The 19,497-nt window shown below is 40.1% G+C and overlaps 1 protein-coding gene across 1 annotated transcript in view; it reads right to left on the bottom strand.

Annotated features, from left to right (window-relative positions):
* The window catches only part of COL9A1 (collagen type IX alpha 1 chain), a 201,297-nt gene extending 183,966 nt beyond the window's left edge, over positions 1–17,331 (bottom strand). Inside the window, exons 1-5 of the mRNA XM_073569386.1 lie at positions 17,290–17,331; positions 16,981–17,054; positions 14,937–15,014; positions 7,911–8,043; positions 6,609–7,005 (exon numbers count right to left, since the gene is read on the bottom strand). Of these exons, the coding sequence (XP_073425487.1) occupies positions 6,609–7,005; positions 7,911–8,043; positions 14,937–15,014; positions 16,981–17,054; positions 17,290–17,303 (696 nt within the window). The 5' untranslated portion in view covers positions 17,304–17,331. The remainder of the gene's footprint in view (positions 1–6,608; positions 7,006–7,910; positions 8,044–14,936; positions 15,015–16,980; positions 17,055–17,289) is intronic.
* Between the last annotated feature and the right edge of the window lie 2,166 nt (positions 17,332–19,497).

Raw genomic sequence — 19,497 nt, 5'->3', positions numbered from 1 at the left:
ACTTTTGTCAGATACAAGTTATTTCTGTGACTATTATGTGACCATTGTGGCTTTTTCTGTCATTAAACGAGGGGTACCAACAATTTTGACCACGTGTGTATATATATATCTATACATACAGATACGTACTTATACATACTGTATATATCTATATATTTACAATTTATAATTTTTTTACTTTGTCCCAGTATGGCACTTTCACTTTTTGCAGTCTGATCGCTTGTAAGGCATAGCAAAGCGGGAGCTTCACTATGCTTTACAGACTGTCAGCACTGCACTGACAGACAAACTTGCCACACTATTCTCTGAGCATGTTGTAGCAAGTTTGCTAGCTCTGGTGACCCAGATGCTGTCATGACAAAATCGGGTCACCATGGCAATGATTGGCCCCTCATGATGACGTCGTGGAGGGGGGAGGTGATCGAAGAACAGAGGAGGCTCCCTTCCTCTACTTGCCTGATAAATAATGCAAACGATTTTGATCGCAGTATTTAGGTGGTTAAAGTGCTGGGAGCGGTGCGGGAGGATCATTGTGATTTGGTCTTGCTGAAGAGGTTTGAAAACTTTTAAATATGTTGACAATAAACCGCATTCATGCTTCAACTTCGTGTATGATCGTATCTTTGAACCATAGACAGCACGGACTCTGAAGCACAATATTCCTTATTTATTCCACTGAATCTCATTGGTGGTCCCGCTGTAGCTTTTACATGCTTCTTTAGGAATTGTGACTGTCACAACCCTATCAGGTGAGCATACCTATAATATCTTACACCATTTGGTTATCAGATAAGACCCTATTTGCTCTTTTTTGTCTCTCCAGCGTTACCATTTGATTTATACTTTACAAACTGTCAGTCTGATCGCTTTTAAGGCATAGCAAAGCAGGAGTCTGCACTGACAGACAAACTTGCAACATGCATGTTGTATCAAGTTTGCTAGCTCTCGTGAACCGTATGTTGTCGTGATGACATCTGGTCACCATGGCTATGATCGGCCTCTCACAATGACATCACGAGGGCTCCAATTGGAGAGCAGAAGGGGCTACCTCCCTCTGCTTGCCTGATAAATAATGTGATCGATTTTGATCCCAGTATTTAGGGATTCAAAGCGCTGGGAGGGGTGCAGGCACTACTCCTGTACTGAGTGCCTGGTGTCAGCTGTCAGAATCAGCTAACACTCGGCGGCAATCGTGCACACAGCCCCTGTGCACAGGAGATCGCCATTACGTATCCATACCTCAAAGGTTGGTAAATACCAGTCAACTATAATGTATGGACACAAAGAGGAAAGAGGTTAAGAGAAAAGTTAAAACATCGGGTTGCAGGGGTGAGCGGAAAGCACAGAGAACAACAGCCGTTTCACGCCAAACAGCAGTTCAACAAGTCCTTGTAAATTCTAGAGGTACCCATGATGCTGAGCCAAGGATGCCAGCTACAAATCTTTTTCATAAAGTACCACTCCAGTAGATTTTTTTTTCAATGTTGATATGGTGCTTCAAATCTAAGGTCGCTGACCATAGTCTTATACTTACTCTCCTTTTATTGGTGCCACCTCAGTCACACAGCGCCAACTTCTGACTGACCAGAAGTCAGAAGTAATGGTCATAAGCACTCAATGCAAGTCTAAGAGAGCAAGAATGAGGTTCTCATAGACTTGAATTGAAAAGTGACCTCCAGCTCACTCTAGCAAACACTGGAGCAAACTGGCAGGTGACAAACTACTGGAGGCAGAAGCTGGTAATTATGAGAGAGGGGGAAGGGACCTTAGATTAGAAAGCACCACTCCAGCACTGCAATAAAAAGAAGGAAAAAAAAATACTGGAGTGGTGCTTTAATGCTATCTATATATAAAATTGAATGTATGTGTGTATCATCAACCAATCACGAAGCATCTTTCATTTCGCCAGAGCTGCTTAAAAGAAGCTGAGCTGTGATTGGTTGCTATGAGCAAACGTTTTCCTTGCAACCAATCACTAAGCATCTTTCATTTCATCAGAGCTGTTAAATAAATGAAAGCTGAGCTGTGATTTGTTGCTATGAGCCACAGTTTTCCCACTCCACAACACCCCAGCAGACACTGACTGGGTGGGAGAAATCTAGCATCCCCAGGAACATAAGCTCCCAGCCATTGTCTGCCCTCAGAAAGGAGCAGAGAGCACATGACAGAAATGAATCACCCCCTCCCGTGCCAATATACCCATCACACATCCTCCATCCCATAGGCACATCTTCCCTCTTAAAGGGATCTCCGGTATTGAAGTTAGGACAAATCCCTCAGCGCTGAGGTTCTGACCCCAAGCTTCTTTTAAAGCGATCATTGGTATGGAAGTTAGGGCAAATCCGTCCAGAGCTTCGGTTTTGACCCCAGGCCTCCCTTAAAGGGATCCCCGGTATGGAAGTTAGGACCATTCCACTCAGTGCTGTGGTTCTGACCCCAGGATCTCTTAAAGGGATCATTGGAATGGAAGTTAGGGCAATTCCACTAAGTGCTCTGGTTCTGACCCCAGGCCCCTCTTAAAGGGATCCCCAGTATGGAAGTGAGGGCAAATGCACTCTGCGCTTTGGTACTGACCCCATGCCTCTCTTAAAGGGATCTCCAGTATGGAAGTGAAGACAAATCTCTCAGCACTCTGTTTCTGACCCCAGGCTTCTATTAAATGGATCATTGGCATGGAAGTCAGTGCAAATCCATCCAGCGTTTTGGTTTGACCCCAGGCCTCTCTTTAAGGGATCCCCGGTATGGCAATTCTACTCAGCATTCTGGTTCTGACCCCAGGCTCTCTTAAAGGGATCTCCTGTATGGAAGTTAGGGCAAATCCCTCAGTGCTCTGATTCTGACCCCAGGATTCTATTAAAGGGATCATTGGTATGCAAGTCAGGGCAAATCCATTCAGCGCTCTGGTTCTGATCCCAGGATCTCTTAAAGCGATCCCCATTATAGAAGTTAGGGCAATTCCACTCAGCGCTCTGGTTCTGACCCCAGTCTCTCTTAAAAGGATCCCCAGTATGGAAGTGAGGGCAAATCTACTCTGTGCTCTGATTCTGACCCCAGGCCCCTCTTAAAGGGATCCCCGGTATGGAAGTGAGGGCAAATCCACTCTGCGCTTTGGTACTGACCCCAGGCCTCCCTTAAAGGGATCTCCGGTATGAAAGTTAGGGTAAATCCCACAGCGCTCTGATTCTCACCCTAGCCTTCTAATAAAGGGATCATTGGTATGAAAGTCAGCGTAAATCCACTCAGTGCTCTGGTTCTGACGCCAGGCCTCTCTTAAAGGGATCCCTGCTATGGAACTTAAGACCATTCCACTCAGCGCTCTGGTTCTGACCCCAGGCTGACAGGATGATGTGGGATATTAGGGGTAGTAGTCCGGTTGGTCTGGCTGATGGGATGATGTGGGATATTAGGGGTAGTAGTCCGGTGGCTCTGAAGGGATGATGTAGGATATTAGTGGTAGTAGTCCAGTGGCTTTGATGGGATGATGTGGGATATTAGTGGTAGTTGTCTGCTGGTGGCTCTATCTGATGGGATGATGTGGGATACTAGTGGTAGTAGTCTGGTGGCTCTGGCTGATGGGATGATGTGGGATATTAGGGGTAGTAGTCCATTGGCTCTGAAGGGATGATGTAGGATATTAGTGGTAGTAGTCCAGTGGCTTTGATGGGATGATGTGGGATATTAGTGGTACTAGTCCAGTAGCTCTGGCTGACGGGATGATGTGGGATATTAGTGGTAGTAGTCTGGTGGCTCTGGCTGATGGCATGATGTGGAATTTTAGGGGTAGTAGTCCGGTGGCTCTGATGGGATGATGTGGGATATTAGGGGTAGTAGTCCGGTGGCTCTGGCTGAAGGGATGATGTGTGATATTCTAGTGAATGTGGCTATGTTGAGTGGGCAGGGCGTTACACTCAGCTTTATATATATAGATATAATCTTTATAATTTGTTATAACTAACCGTAGTTAGCTACTATGCCCAGGTAATGCCAGGCTCTTCAGCTAGTACTTTATAAAGGTAGTCTCTATTTTATCAATCAACGCGTTTTTTATTTTTGGCTCAGCTTAGAAGATAAATGAAACACTGATACCAGCTTTGTGCTATATCAATACAGCAAGGAAAAGCTTCCCCAACCATTTTCACAATGTTCATCCTAATTCATACAAATTTTGGAAAATTGTACGCTGAGTTTTTAAAGCAAATTTATGCATTTACCATACATATTCAATAAGTTATTGTAAATGTGAATTTGAAAAATAGTCCTTAAAATTTGACAGGCCAAAACCCATTCATTTGATTTTATGAAATAGAAAATATTCCTAGTGAATTCAAGCCTAATAACACATCCCTACAAGTATAAAGCATATCTTTTAGTGAGACATTAACTCGGCATTATTTTACTTTCCTTATTAGATCTGTATAATAATTTGGATAGAAACTTCTGAGACTGAGGGGGGATGTTTATGAAATTGGATTGTAGTAACTGTGGATTAGGGGATCTAAAAGTGATTTGCCCTGCATTATTCACCTTTAATTGTTCCCAATCCTTCGAACCCACGTTATCTAGTAATAATGAGGAAGAATTGCTGTTACAAAATGTTCACACAGAGTTTTCTTTACAAGAATTTTATTGCAGAAAAACTTGCTGTATAAACTGGTACCTTTTCTTACGCTGCTTTTGATGGATACGGGACATATTTTTCTGCTTGTAATTAATTCAATGGCAATATTGGAAGATTTATCCAATCCGTAATGCCAAAATAATTTAAATTTTTTTCCATGCTGAAATAAACGTGGAAAAAAACTGCATCATGTGAACTATGGGGGCTTTTATTTAAATCAATAGGGACTTTACTCAAGTAGTATTTTAAGAACTTTTAAATGAATATTGGAACAGAATCTGTTAGTAGTAATTTGGTATTGCTAGCTAATGAAGAGTTAAGTAGGGAAAATTTCAACTTAATCTTTCTATCATGAAGTATAGTTCTTTTACAGTGATATGAGAACTACAACCGATACAATTATAAAAATGAATCAAAGGCAGCATGTTGAAATTGCACTAATCCAAAAGATAAGACTTGGCTGGAAACTTGACAATGGCTTTCCAATTTTCAATACTGGTTTGACTATCGTCTCATCCCCCAAGTGTAAAGGTACTGTCACACTTAGCGATGCACCAACAATCCCGACCAGCGATATGACGTGGTCAGGATCGCTGGTACATCACTAAGTGGTCGCTAGTGAGCTGCCACACAGGCAGATCTCACTAACGACATCGCTGGGGACGGGGATCGCTACTTACCTGTCACACCAGGCGATCCTGCGTCCTCCCGCCCGGCTCCACGCGTCGCTCGTCCTCACAGCAGGAAGCGCCACAGGAAGCTGATGACGAGAAACAGTCCTGGACGTTCTCGCGCGATCAGCGATAACCAGCGGGGAGCCGGTCGTAGGTAAGTATCAGACACAGCGATATCGCTAGCAATATCGCTATAACGTCACAAGTTATAGCGATATTGCTAGCGATATCTCTTAGTGTGACATGCCCTTAAGTTATTGCTCTCAGTGCTTTTTATAAGACCAACTACCTTGGCTGCCATAATCATGCAAGTGAGACCTGAGTGGATATTTTATTATGCACAGAGAACGATAGCAGAATGTGGTATGGTAATGCTAGGATCACTAATTTAGTCATACAGTCATTTAACTTAACTTTTTCCACCCATCATTGAAAGGATACGGCATCCAGAAAGAGAGATTGGAGACGTTAAGAAGTTGAATCTTTAAATAATATGGAGCGTTCAGTTTGTGGATAGATAAAATAGTTGTTACTGTGTCCACTCATGGCTGCCACTATAGTATATGTGAGGGCATTTTCATTGCTCTCAAACTAATCACCGATAGACTCTATATAAACAGACTTATTTGCTAGTCTACAAAATTAATTAGGAAATAATTAAGATAGGTTTTTGTGCTACAAGCCCGAAAATGCACATACACTTTCAGTAGCTGTTTGCTGAATATCTTCCCAACCTTGAACTGAATTTAGAATCATAGAATGGTAGTGTTGGAAGGGACCTCCATGGTCATCGTGTGCAACCGCCTGCTTAATGCAGGATTCACTAAACCATCTCAGACAGATGTCTGTCCAGCCTGTTTGAAGACTTCCATAGAAGTAGAACTCACCACCTCTGGTGGCAGTCCATTCCACTCATTGATCATCCTCACTGTCAAAAGTTTCTTCTAATATCTAATCGGTAACTGTACATGCCCTTTCAATGGAAAAATAGGGAATTTAGCTGGTGACAGACACTTTTAAAAACAGCTAGTCTCTTTTGGGAACAAAGGATTGGACTTGTTAAAATCCATCATGTCCAATGCTTTTATTTCCCAACATCTGCCATTGGGGAAGAATCAGGGCACCCCCAATAACATTTGGCCAAATTAAGCGTCAAGAGGAGAAAAAAATAAAGCAGAGTACCCATAAGAAATAATAAGAATTTAGACTTGTAAAATTCATAATTACATTAAATGATACAAATTCGTTTATATCAATGTCATATCAGCTGTAAAAATAACTAAATTATAGAATTAAGGCAAAAAAAAAACGCTTACCGGTACAGATGTTTCATGGTTATTCTTCAGTTTCCCAATGATAGTGTATCCATCCAGACTAATTTTGCCTCTTGGAACCAGCTTGAATGAATCCACTTTGATGCAATCAATATAAAGTGTGACTTTATCCTTTTGCACACTAAATAAAACTTTGTGAAACTTCGTATCAAACAGGAATGGGAGATGGGCGAAGGTGATAGTGTTCAATTTTCCATCTGCTCCCTTATAAGAGAACTCAAGGGCTTTTTTAGGGCCGTTGAAGTTGATAGCGGCTTGCTGTTTCCCCTCCGAGTCTACGATTTGCCAGATAGTCCAGTATTTGCTCTTTGTGCTGTCTTTCATCCGGAAAGTAAACATAAAGGAATATTCCTCTGGTAGCCCACTGCCATAGATGTGCCTATAAGCATAATGTAATGGACAGGAAATTCATAGGAATATATGGATCAATACTCGCTTCCTTCCTTTTCTTGCGGTAAAACAATACAGACTAAGACAGTGCTAAAAATTGTGAATTTACGATTAATAAATAACTTCCTTAAGAATTCAAAGAAAATGTTAACGAGTTTGAGAGCAATTAAGCATAAAAGACATCTAGTTTTATAAGAATACAAATCTGCTTAATTGCATTTATTAATTAAATTTTCCAACTCAAACAACTGCCGTTCACGTTAATTGCCCTCTTTGCATACTTGTCAAGTGAGCAATCAGCAATTATGCTAATTATCTCATTTAGTGTACCTTCCCATATTGTAACAGTCACAAGTTCTTAGTCTCAAGTCTAATTATGCTGTTACACACAACAAAAATAATTATGATTATTATTGATTTTATTAACTATTTTGTTTTTTATTATTATTATTATTATAATCACTAGTATTATTATATTATGAGTTTTTATCTAAATCATACCTACCTGGTATAAATTCAGCACCACAACCTATGAACAGCGCCTGCACTGTCTCTCTTATGTCACAAGGGGGAGCTAGTTGTCAATTTTTTTTATAAATGGATATGTGTAGAAAATAACAAAAAAAAAAACAATGTGGTCTTTGTCATGAATTTAATTTGTTTACTAAGTCACTTAAATTGCTTCCACTTGAACATTAAAGCCTTTTACTTGCTTTCCTATATTGTTTTCAATATCCTTTTATCCACAAAATTGCTTTTAATGTAATCAAAGTGGTTTGGAGAAGCAGGAAATTAATTAAAGTGTGGCCACGCACATTCCTTAAACAAAACAAATACTTCCATTATATGTTTATTAAAGAAAAAATCATTGAGTTGTTGATGGAGGTAACGCACCTGGTTAGAATCCGGAAGTCAACATTTGTTCCCAACTGATAGGCCACTTGGAATGGTGATGTCCCCACCACAGTCTGTATAGCCCCCACTGAAGCCGCTCTGTCTATCTGGAACTTGGAGATCAGATCAAAGCCTATTGGAGGAAATGAGAGGTTCATGTTTATTGGGGAAGAGATAAACCGCTCTCAGTGAAAGGAATAGACACCGACTTATAGAGCTAGTCCTCTAAATAGCGTCAAATGTAAAATGTAGTGTGCTCAAGGGAAATGGCAAGATAACAATGTATACAAGTATTCACGTGGCACAAGTTGTGTGTGTATGTGTGTTTTGGAAAAATGATATGAATAGTACAATGACCACAACTCTACTTTTAACAGGTTTATCACCCACATTAAACAAACTCCTGAATGCTGGCTCTGTTTAGTATTGCAAGAAAAAAGGAATACAATCTATTAACAGGTTTTAGCTATATAATCTGAGAGCAGTATGATATAAGGTCAGAGACCCTGATCCAGTAATGTGTCACTTACTGGGCTGTTTGTCATTGTTTCAATAAAATCAGTGTTTTACCTGCAGGAGATTATCACTTGAAAACTAGTTGCTAATGCCATGATTAGCAGCTTTCTGACAATTCTCACTGGATACAGAAAGCTGCCAATCAGTGGTGAGGGTGGGGTTATACAGGGCTCTGCTAGGTCTGCAGCATGGAGAACTGGGATTTTAGCAACAAAAGCGAATGTATCTCTGAGCTGACATGTGTCCCGTTAGTATTCACTGTAGCCTACACCAATCATACTATTTAAACATATTATAATTCCTATAGCGATCCAGATATATAGTAGTGTAAAAAAGTGTTTGCTCCCTTCCTGATTTCCTATTCTTTGGCAGGCTTGTCACACTTAAATGTTGCAGATCATCAAATAAATGGAAATATTAGATAAGGATGACACAAGTAAATACACAATTCAGTTTGTAAATTAAGGTCTTTATTATTAAGGAAAAAGAAGTGGAAACCTGCAGGGCTTTGTGTGAAAAAGTGATTGCCCCCTAAACCTAATAACTTGTTGGTCCACCCTTAGCAGCAATAGCTGCAATCAAGCATTTGCGATAACTGGCAATGAATCAATGAATCTTACAATACTTTGGAGAAATTTTGGCCCACTCATCTTTGCAGAATTGTTGTAATTCAGCCACATTGGAGAGTTTCCGAGCATGAATTGCCTTTTTTAAGATCATGCCACAGCATCTCAATTGGATTAAGGTCAGGAATTTGACTAGGCCACTCCAAAGTCTTAATTTTGTTTTATTAAGCCATTCAGGAGAGGACTTGCTGGTGTGATCTGGATCATTGTCCTGCTGCATAACCCAAGTGCTCTTCTGCTTGAAGTCATGAGCAGATGGCCGGACATTCTCCTTCAGGATTTTTTGGGCAGACAGCAAAATTTTATGGTTCCATTTACCACAGCAAGTCTTTCAGGCTCTGATGCAGCCAAACACCCCCAGACCATCACACTACTACCACCATATTTCACTATTGGTATGTATATTTTCTGAAAGGACATACACCTTCCAAAAAGTTCAACTTTTTTCTCGTCAGTCCACAAAGTATTTTCCCAAAAGTCTTGAGGATCATCAAGATGTTTTCTGCCAAAACTGAGATGAATCTTTATGTTCTTATTGCTCAGCAGTGGCTTTCATCTTGGATACTCTGCCATGCATGCCAATTATTCCAAGTCTCTTTCTTATGGTGGCATGAATACTAACCTTAACTGAGGCAAGTGAGGCCTGCAGTTCTTTGCATGTTTTTGTGGGTTTTTTCATGACCTCTTGGATGAGTTGCCTCTGCACTCTTGGGGGTAATTTTGGTCAGCCAGCCACTCATGGGAAGGTTCACCACTGTTCCATGTTTTCACCATTTGTGGATAATGGCTCTCACTGTGGTGCGCTGGAGTCCCAAAGCTTGAGAAATGGCTTCATAACCTTTTCCAGACTGTAGTGCCATGGGTAGCATGCTAGGCAGTGATGAGGCAGTGACCCACAAAGTTCAAACACAAAACTCCTTTAATGTTTTTCTCTAAAGCATTAAATGTCCAAATTCACACAAGTGCATATAATCTCAGTGCACAATATTATTGTCCATTTCACCGCACTACATACTACATGGCATCATTCCATTTACAGTCACTAAACATGCTGCACTTCCCTTTGGCAAGTTGCCATGTGCGACTGTACTGCCGTATCAATGTCTCTTACTCACATCTTCACATAGCACACAATGTACTTTCGACCACAGTCACTAAACACGCCAGTCTTCCCTTTGACCAGTTACAGTGAGAGACTGCACCGCTGTGTCAATGTCTCTTACTTACAGCCATACACAGTCCTTGATATCCTTCAGATTACAGCCAGGTACCATATCCACCTGTTTGCAGCCATTAAACACGCTAGTCCTTCTTCGGGCACAGGACAGTCTACCTCCGGATCACCTCCAGGCACAAGACAATCCACCTCCAAGACCAGTCACCGTGGATGGCAGCACCACTGTGTACACTGTGGGTGCCAGACCTATGGCTCCGCTTTGCCCTGTGTCTCTTCACACAGACAAAGCTTTGCAGAGCCTCTGGTCTGCACTCTCACCTACACCAAGCTGAAACAGGCCCTAACACACCCAAACTCTTTCCTGCAGGGTTTTTAACAAAGAAACCTGTGGCCTTCAGCGACTTGGAAAACCCAGGCATGGAATGAAATGACTACCATCCTGCAGTCTGTTTCATAACACAACATCCCAGAGCAGGTTTCCCTACATCTGCCATAGACACTAGCATGTTCAAGACTACACTTATTTTTACTATTTCAAGTCTGCATTGCAGTCACCGCTATGCCTGTGACTGCCATAAACTCCTATGGCCTTCTTACATCTCCATACACATCCTGGGGAGAACACACAGTGACCCCTACCTGTGACATCGGTCACTGCTTCACCATTGCAATCACAGCTACACCTGCGATTGCAATGCCCCCTCATGACCTCAATACGCCACTGTGTGCATCTTGCTGAGCATAAACAGCGACCCCTACCTGTGACACTGGTCACTGCCTCACAAGACTGATAGATCCTAATTACTTTGTTTCTCAGTAGTTTTTGAGGATCTTTGGTCTACTTCACTTTGTCAGGCAGGCCCTATTTAAGAGATTTCTTCATTGAGAACAGATGAGACAGTAATCAGACTTGAGTGTGGCTAGGGGATTTTAACTCATCCTTACAAAGATGTGAAAAATCGCAGTAAATTTATGTTTTAAGCGGGGTGGGTCACTTTTTCACACAGGGCCCTGTAAGTTTGGATTTCCTTTTCCCTTAATAATAAAGACCTTCATTTAAAAACTACATTTTGTGTTTACTTATGTTATCTTTGTCTAATATTTAAATTTGGTGATCTGAAATGTTTAAGTGTGATAAACATTCAAAAGAATAGGAAATCAGGAAGGGGCAAATACTTTTTCACACAATTGTACATATCTTTGAAAATAAGGAAGCCCTATCATAATATAAGAATTCTACATGACCATCAGGGATAATGGATGAAAAAGAGTGAGCAAAACTATAAAAATTCTAATTGTATTGAGAATACATTAAAACAATTGATATAGTATGAAAAACAATCAGTGGCAAAATATCGGTAAGGAGTAAACCGCATGGGAAGTACACCTGGGCAAAAATGTACAGTATATTATATGCAAAGATGATGAAACAATGCACAATTATATTGTAGCTATACCGTGTATACATAACGCTGTATATCTATGTAGACACAATGAAATACAGTGCCTTGCGAAAGTATTCAGCCCCCTGGAACTTTTCAACCTTTTCCCACATATTATGGTTCAAACATAAAGATACCAAATGTAAATTTTTGGTGAAGAATCAACAACAAGTGGAACACAATTGTGAAGTTGAACGAAATTTATTGGTTATTTTAAATTTTTGTGGAAATTCAAATACTGAAAAGTGGGGTGTGCAATGTTATTCGGCCCCTTTAAGGCTACTTTCACACTTGCTTTTTTTTGCAGCGCGTTTTTCCCGCAAAAAAACACATGGAAAAAACGCATCCAAACGCATACAAATGCTGCATTTTTTTCAAGCATTTTTATGAGCATGCATGAAAAAAACGCAGCGTTTTTATGCGTTTGTATGCGTTTTTAGTGCATTTTTACCGCGTTTGCGCTTTTTTCCAACATTAGTTGGCCCCTCACACTAACCCAAACCATGACTTTACTAACCCTAACCCTAACCCTGACCATAACCCTAACCCTAAACCCTTAACCAAACCATACCCTAACCCTGACCCTAACCCTAACCCTGACCCTAACCCTTAACCAAACCATACTAACCCTAACCCTAGCCCTAACCCTTAACCAAACCCTACCCAAACCCTAACCCTAACCCTAAACCCTAACTAACCCTAAACCCTAACCCTAAACCAAACCATACTAACCCTAACCCAAACCCAAACCCTAACCCTAACCCTAAACCCCCTTAACTAACCCTAACTCTAACCCAAACCCCTAAATTCCATTGTCTAACTAATGGTCAACAAAAAAAGCATGCGCAAAAAAACGCATATATGAGCATGGCAATGCGCACATATGCGCACCCATAGACTTATAATGGGTGTCTTGCTGTAAAAAAAAACGCATTGCGTGCGCATGCATTTTTTTGAGGCAAGTCGGACGCCCAAAAAATGCAACAGGATGCATTTTGTGCGGCCGAGCGCACACCACAAAAAAACGCATGCGCGGAAAAACGCATACAAACGCATGTGTATGCGCACATAAGCGCATCCCATGCAAAATATAGGAAAAAACGCATGCGTTTTTTAACGCTAAAATACAGCGCAAAAAAACGCAAGTGTGAAACCAGCCTTACTTAATGCTTTGTTGCGCCACCTTTTGCTGCGATTACAGCTGCAAGTCGCTTGGGGTATGTCTCTATCAGTTTTCTATATCGAGAGACTGAAATTCTTGACCATTCTTTCTTGGCAAACAGCTCGAACTCAGTAAGGTTTGATGGAGATCGTTTGTGAACTAGAAGCTTTCAGCTCTTTCCACAGATTCTCGATTGGATTCAGGTCTGGACTTTGACTTGGCCATCCTAACACCTGGATACATTTATTTGTGAACCATTCCATTGTAGATTTTGCTTTATGTTTGGGATCATTGTCTTGTTAGAAGACAAATCTCCGTCCCAGTCTCAGGTCTTTTGCAGACTCCAACAGGTTTTCTTCAAGAATGGTACTGTATTTGGCTCCATCCATTTTCCCATCAATTTTAACCATCTCTCCTGTCCCTGCTGAAGAAAAATGCAGGCCCAAACCATGATGCTGCCACCACCATGTTTGACAGTGGGGATGGTGTGTTCAGGGTGATGAGCTGTGTTGCCTTTACACCAAACATATCATTTGGCATTGTTGCCAAAAAGTTTGATTTTGGTTTCATCTAACCAGAGCACCTTCTTCCACATGTTTGGTGTGTCTCCCAGGTGGCTTGTTGCCATCTTTAAACAACACTTTTTATGGATATCTTTGAGAAATGGCTTTCTTCTTGCCACTCTTCCATAAATGCCAGATTTGTGCAGTTTATGACTGATTGTTGTCCCAGGGACAGACTGTCCCACCTCAGCTGTAGATCTCTGCAGTTCATCCAGAGTGATCATGGGCCTCTTGGCTGCATCTCTGATGAGTCTTCTCCTTGTTTGAGATGAAAGGTTAGAGGGACGGCCGGGTCTTGGTAGATTTGCAGTGGTATGATACTCCTTCCATTTCAATATGATCGCTCGCACAGTGCTCCTTGGGATGTTTAAAGTTTTGGAAATCATTTTGTATCCAAATCCAGCTTTAAACTTCTCCACAACAGTATCACGGTCCTACCTGTTGTGTTCCTTAGTCTTCATGATGCTCTCTGTGCATCAAACAGAACCCTGAGACTATCACAGAGCAGGTGCATTTATACAGAGACTTGATTACACACAGGTGGATTATATTTTTCATCATTAGTCATTTAGGACAACATTGGATCATTCAGAGATCCACAATGAACTTCTGGAGTGAATTTGCTGCACTGAAAGTAAAGGGGCCGAATAATATTGCACGCCCCACTTTTCAGTTTTTGAATTTCCTCAAAAATTTAAAATAACCAATAAAGTTGGTTCAACTTCACAATTGTGTCCCACTTGTTGTTAATTCTTCACCAAAAATTCCCATTTGGTATCTTTATGTTTGAAGCATCATATGTGGGAAAAGGTTGAAAAGTTCCAGGGAGTCGAATACTTTTGCAACGTACTGTATGTTTAATGCAAAATATACAGGCGAAAAAATGTGTAAGTGCTAAAATAATTAACCTTTCATAGATAAAGAGTTGTAACATTAAAACAGATGAAATTAAGATACCGTTACTTGCGAAATCATCATATAGTTGATGTCTCCAAAAGCTGATCTCATGCAGAACTTCAATACAGATTACTAAGTCTATATATTTTAGTGTGAGTCAATGCATAGCAACGTGCAGGTAAAGTAACATGGCATAATATACTAAATGGCAAATCCCGCACTTATAACAATCATCGAGTGCATATTAAAGTGCAAGCGAAATGATAATTATCATGTATAAACTGAAAGTCCCATATAACCATTAACAATCATAACAATGAAGTGCCAAAGTGGTACACTAGCTACCAATACCTAAGCAGGTTTCGCATATACAGCTTCCTCAGGGGGTATGGTTATAAGTATCCCCATAGATGCTGGTCTGATGAGATTATCTGATGTGATTACTAAGATATGAAGATGTACAATACCACTGTCATTGCCTAAGTTCATGGAAAGTAAATTGACAGGACAAGAAGAATCCATTCTGTCCAGTGCATGTTCCTCTAATATCATAGCATTCTAGCAAGCTATGAAGTTTGATGCTTAGCAAATCTACCTCATGGAGTATATATGTATTTATATAAGATGTCATAGTCCTTTTTACCTGGTAAGTCATCCTGTCCACCATTGATAGGTGGACATTTGTGCTGGACATTGTTGTATTTTAAACTGAATGGAAATCCTAAAGGGAAACACAATATTAATATGCGATATCGAGACAGTAAGCGACAACATATATCAGTTCATTACACTTTGGTCGCCTTTAATGATATTATATATTGTACGCGACACTTTACATTGAGATGGCACTCGCAGCTTTCAATATGAAGGAGATACAATCGTCCCAAAATAAACATAATCTGGGCAAGAATAACTGTGACATTATTGGTTCTCTAGATGCTCTGAGAGAAGAGAAAGCCTCACTGTTCTTCTGTAATCATACATTACAGTAGCACTGCGAGCCCACCCTCCAGTGAGCACCCCCACCACCCCTCATTATTGGAAAGAATGTCTATGGGCTGTGGCTTTGCTGCCCGCATGCTGTGGTTTATTGACATTTACACGAAGTAGAGAGTGGAGATCAAATAGAAGACCACCTTAACCTAAACACTCAATGGTCTGCTTTTCTGAAAGCATTCGCTGTGAGCAGGAAAAATAAACATTTTTCTTTACAAACGACTTCAATATGACCCAGAAACATTTTGGAAAATGTTACTCAGGTCTGGTTTGTGAGTACAGGGGCTCTGGGCAGAGCACCCACTTTTACACAGAGGGCTCTTTTCTCACACAGTGGCCCTGTCTGTACAGTGCTTTCCTTTAAACAACATTAGCTGTGCAAAAACACCTCTCAGCCCCAATGTAACATGTACTGTATTCTGCAATTACAGCTATTTGGCTGCAAACCAGCTGCATAGGATCAAAGGGCAATTCATGCCGATATTATCCCGCCCCACCTTGTAAGTATGGGCTGTAAATGGGACAGACTGGTAAGATGGATTGTATTAAAAAAAAAAAAAACAGCAAAATGTTTCAATGACAACATCATTGTTAAAGCAGATCTGTCACCAGACTTCACAATGCAAAGCTGAATCCATTATTAAATAGATCTCAAACCTATTGATGGATTGAGTTTGAATGGCTGTATCATTCTGGTAAGAAACTGAGCACCCAGCTGAATGCTGTCATAGATGCTCACATTCTGACATGGATTTATAAAGTAAGTACATCAGCATCATCAGGTCTAAAAGATCTAGCTAATAGTGTATTCAGTTTATATTGTGAAATCTGACAACAAATGATTTTTAAAACCAGAATATATATATATATACAGTTTGTTTAGTCAATGTCTGTCTGACATCTCCCTTTCTAATGCATATTCTCATATGTTTCTAAATTATACATCTAATATATCTATTTACCTATTCATCTGTCTATTTCTAATTATCTTTCAATCTATATGATATCAATCTATAGTTTGCTCGTAGACAGCGCACTTACAGAATGGTTGGCCATAATACAAAAAAATCCATCTATTTATCTATCCCATATCTATCTATCTATCTATCTCTCCCATATCTATCATCTATCTATGTATCTCTCATAGCTATCTATCTATCCCATATCTATCTATCTATCTATCTATCTATCTATCTATCTATCTATCCCATATCTATCTATCTATCTATCCCCTATCTATCTATCTATCTATCTATCTATCTATCTATCTATCACATATCTATCTATCTATCTATCTATCCCATATCTATCTATCTATCTATCTATTCCATATCTATCTATCTATCTCTCCCATATCTATCATCTATCTATCTCTCATAGCTATCTATCTATCCCATATTTATCTATCTATCTATCCCATATCTATCTATCTATCTATCTATCCCATATCTATCTATATATCTATCCCATATCTATCTATCTACCTATCTATCTATCTATCTATCTATCTATCTATCCCATATCTATCTATCTATCCCATATCTATATAATGCATCCACTAATCAGTGACTCAATAATCAGTCAATCAATCCGTAATCCCCATTTAATCTTAAGTCAAGTTAAACATTTTTAGTCTATCATCTATTTAGCTATAAGGCAATCATTGGCTATAAACTATTGACAGCACTTACTTGTGTAGTGTTCAATTGTACCATATACCAGGGTTCCCAGGAAGCTGAATGTATAAAAGGCCAGTGGCAGGTTCCTGTTAAATGAAAGTTTGTGCATTGAATGAGAAGTACTAGATACATTGTGAAATTATATACTTAAAACTTAGAATGTATTGAAGTGCATTTGAAATTTTATGAATATTTTGTATCCAGAATTACTTAGTGCAACTGTTTACAAGTTGTAGCAAATGAAAATCACACATAGATGTTATTTACTTTAGTAGCAGTAATTGTACTATTTCACACTGGTTCCAACTTCATTGCACTTACCAGATGCCCTTCATGGCTCCTTACTCATTGGCATTAGCTCCCTGCTATCTCTGGGCACTGAGATTTTTCAGAAAGGATCTAATTTATAGGCAGTCTTATACTTTAGCATTTCCAGGCCAATGAGAACCAGTTTGGCTAGCCCTGGGCTCCACCTCTGCAGCTACTAGCTGTGTACAGTGTACAGTTTGTGTAGTATAGGGGGCTCAGCCAGGGGTCTACAGAGTAAAGAGCTGCTCTGAAAGGTGGGCTCAGCATCCCAGGAACATGACTTGTTTTCTACTTCTACTAACTTGTGATCTGTATCGCCGGTGCTCTCACTGTCAGATCTGAAACAGAGTACAGCAAAGTAATTGTGCAATACAGAGATACTACTACAACTATATATCAGCAGTAAATAATGGCATTCTGTGTTCTAGGATGGGTCATTTGTTTTACTTCATGAAAAACTAAAAAGCAGTATGAGATGTTCACCTAAAAGCAGAACTGTTTCCAATATACAATTGTAAATAATTAGTAATTATTCTATAACCTTGATAAAATTTGGCTAACACCATTCATTTCACAGCATAACAGACAGTTTTTAATTGAAGGGGCTGATACATAAACCCAGGATAGGTGACAAATGTATGATTGCTGGGAGCCCAGTCATTGAGAACCCCACTGATTTAAAAAACAGAGGTCCCAAAATGCCCTGTTAGAATAAAGCATTAGTGAGCATGTGAGACTTCCAAAGCATTGGTCGCACATACCCACTTATGCTTCAGTCACACAAGGAATGTGGGACTATTGCTCTTATGAACAGTTTGCAGCAGTCACATACCCAGTAATCATCTGACCAGTAGAAAGGTGATATATGTTGTTCATGGGTTAACCACTCCCGTCTCCAAGACTTTACACGTGCTGTGCCAATTCTTTGGAATGCACTTCCCAGGTCAATACGATTGGTCCCCAATCCCCACAATTTTAAGCGTGCCCTGAAAATGCATTTATTCATACTGGCCTATCGGCTCAACATATTAACCTAATCTATCCCTGTGTGGCACAGCCAAAAGTTTTACCATAACCAGGTTCCCCGCATCATGTTCCCACATGCTTTATGCATCCATTAGCCTCTGTGTCTGTACTGTTAGACACTTAAAATTATGGCTGGTCCATACAATCAGGGCAACTGTTACCACCCACCTTTCGTGTCTACCTCTTTCCTCATAGACTGTAAGCTTGCAAGCAGGGCCCTCATTCCTCTTGGTATTTGTTATAATCTATGTGATTATTGTTATGCTGTAATGTCTATTGTCTGTACAAATCCCCTCCGAAATGTAAAGTGCTGCGGAATATGTCGGCGCTATAGAAATAAAATTTATTATTATTATTATAATCCTTTGAAGTATGAGATACAGAAATTGCTTGGAGTTGACATGATATCAAATGTACTTTTGCATCGTAATCTCAGATTCTAAAATGCATTTCTGTTGGAATATGTTTTGTGAAACAACTCCATTTCTGTCTATGAGTGTTTAGTTACTAGATTTGTATGCTGTTCATAAAGTTAGAACAAAAAAAAACTCCCAGAGGCTCACACAGGGAGAGCATGTGACTGTATTACCTGTTTTTCCTGTGTCTGTGTATGAGAGAGGCAGCCTGCTGTAGATGATGCACAGATGATTTATTCCTGATCTATTAAGCTTATCATATATTGCTCCTGTTTGTTCCTGAATAAAGAAGCTCTGTTGTCACACACTTGGAGAGTACCCTGAATAATGCGCTGCCAACAGGTTATGGGCCCAGAGTGACACAGAACCCAAGAGTAACAGAGCAACAGATGCCCAAAGTAAAAGCAGCACAGAGCAACAGAGAAGATGTTCACTAGCAGCGATTGTGTCAAGATCTCAGTACCAAGCCTCACTAACCAGAACTACCAGTCCTGGAAATTCAAGGTGAAGATGCTGCTCATAAGAGAAGGTACGTGGAAATTTACTCAGGTGCCTCAAGTGCCTCATCCAATACCATATCATTGGCTAGAGAAGTATCAGAAAGCACAAAGCACAGTCTCCCTCAGTGTAGATGATAATCAGATTGTGCATATATGCAAGTGTGCAACTGCAAAGGGGATGTGGGATGAGTTACAGAAAGTGCATGAAAGATCAAATCTCAGCAACAAGCTTTATCTCATGAGAAATGTTGTGAACACTTTTGACCTGGCTTCTGAGT

This window comes from Dendrobates tinctorius, unplaced genomic scaffold, assembly GCF_039654945.1.
Source record: "Dendrobates tinctorius isolate UK_male_01 unplaced genomic scaffold, ASM3965494v1 ptg000024l, whole genome shotgun sequence".
Lineage (NCBI taxonomy): Eukaryota > Metazoa > Chordata > Amphibia > Anura > Dendrobatidae > Dendrobates > Dendrobates tinctorius.
Note: the sequence above shows the minus strand (reverse complement) of the source record. Positions and strands in the feature narration are given on the sequence as shown.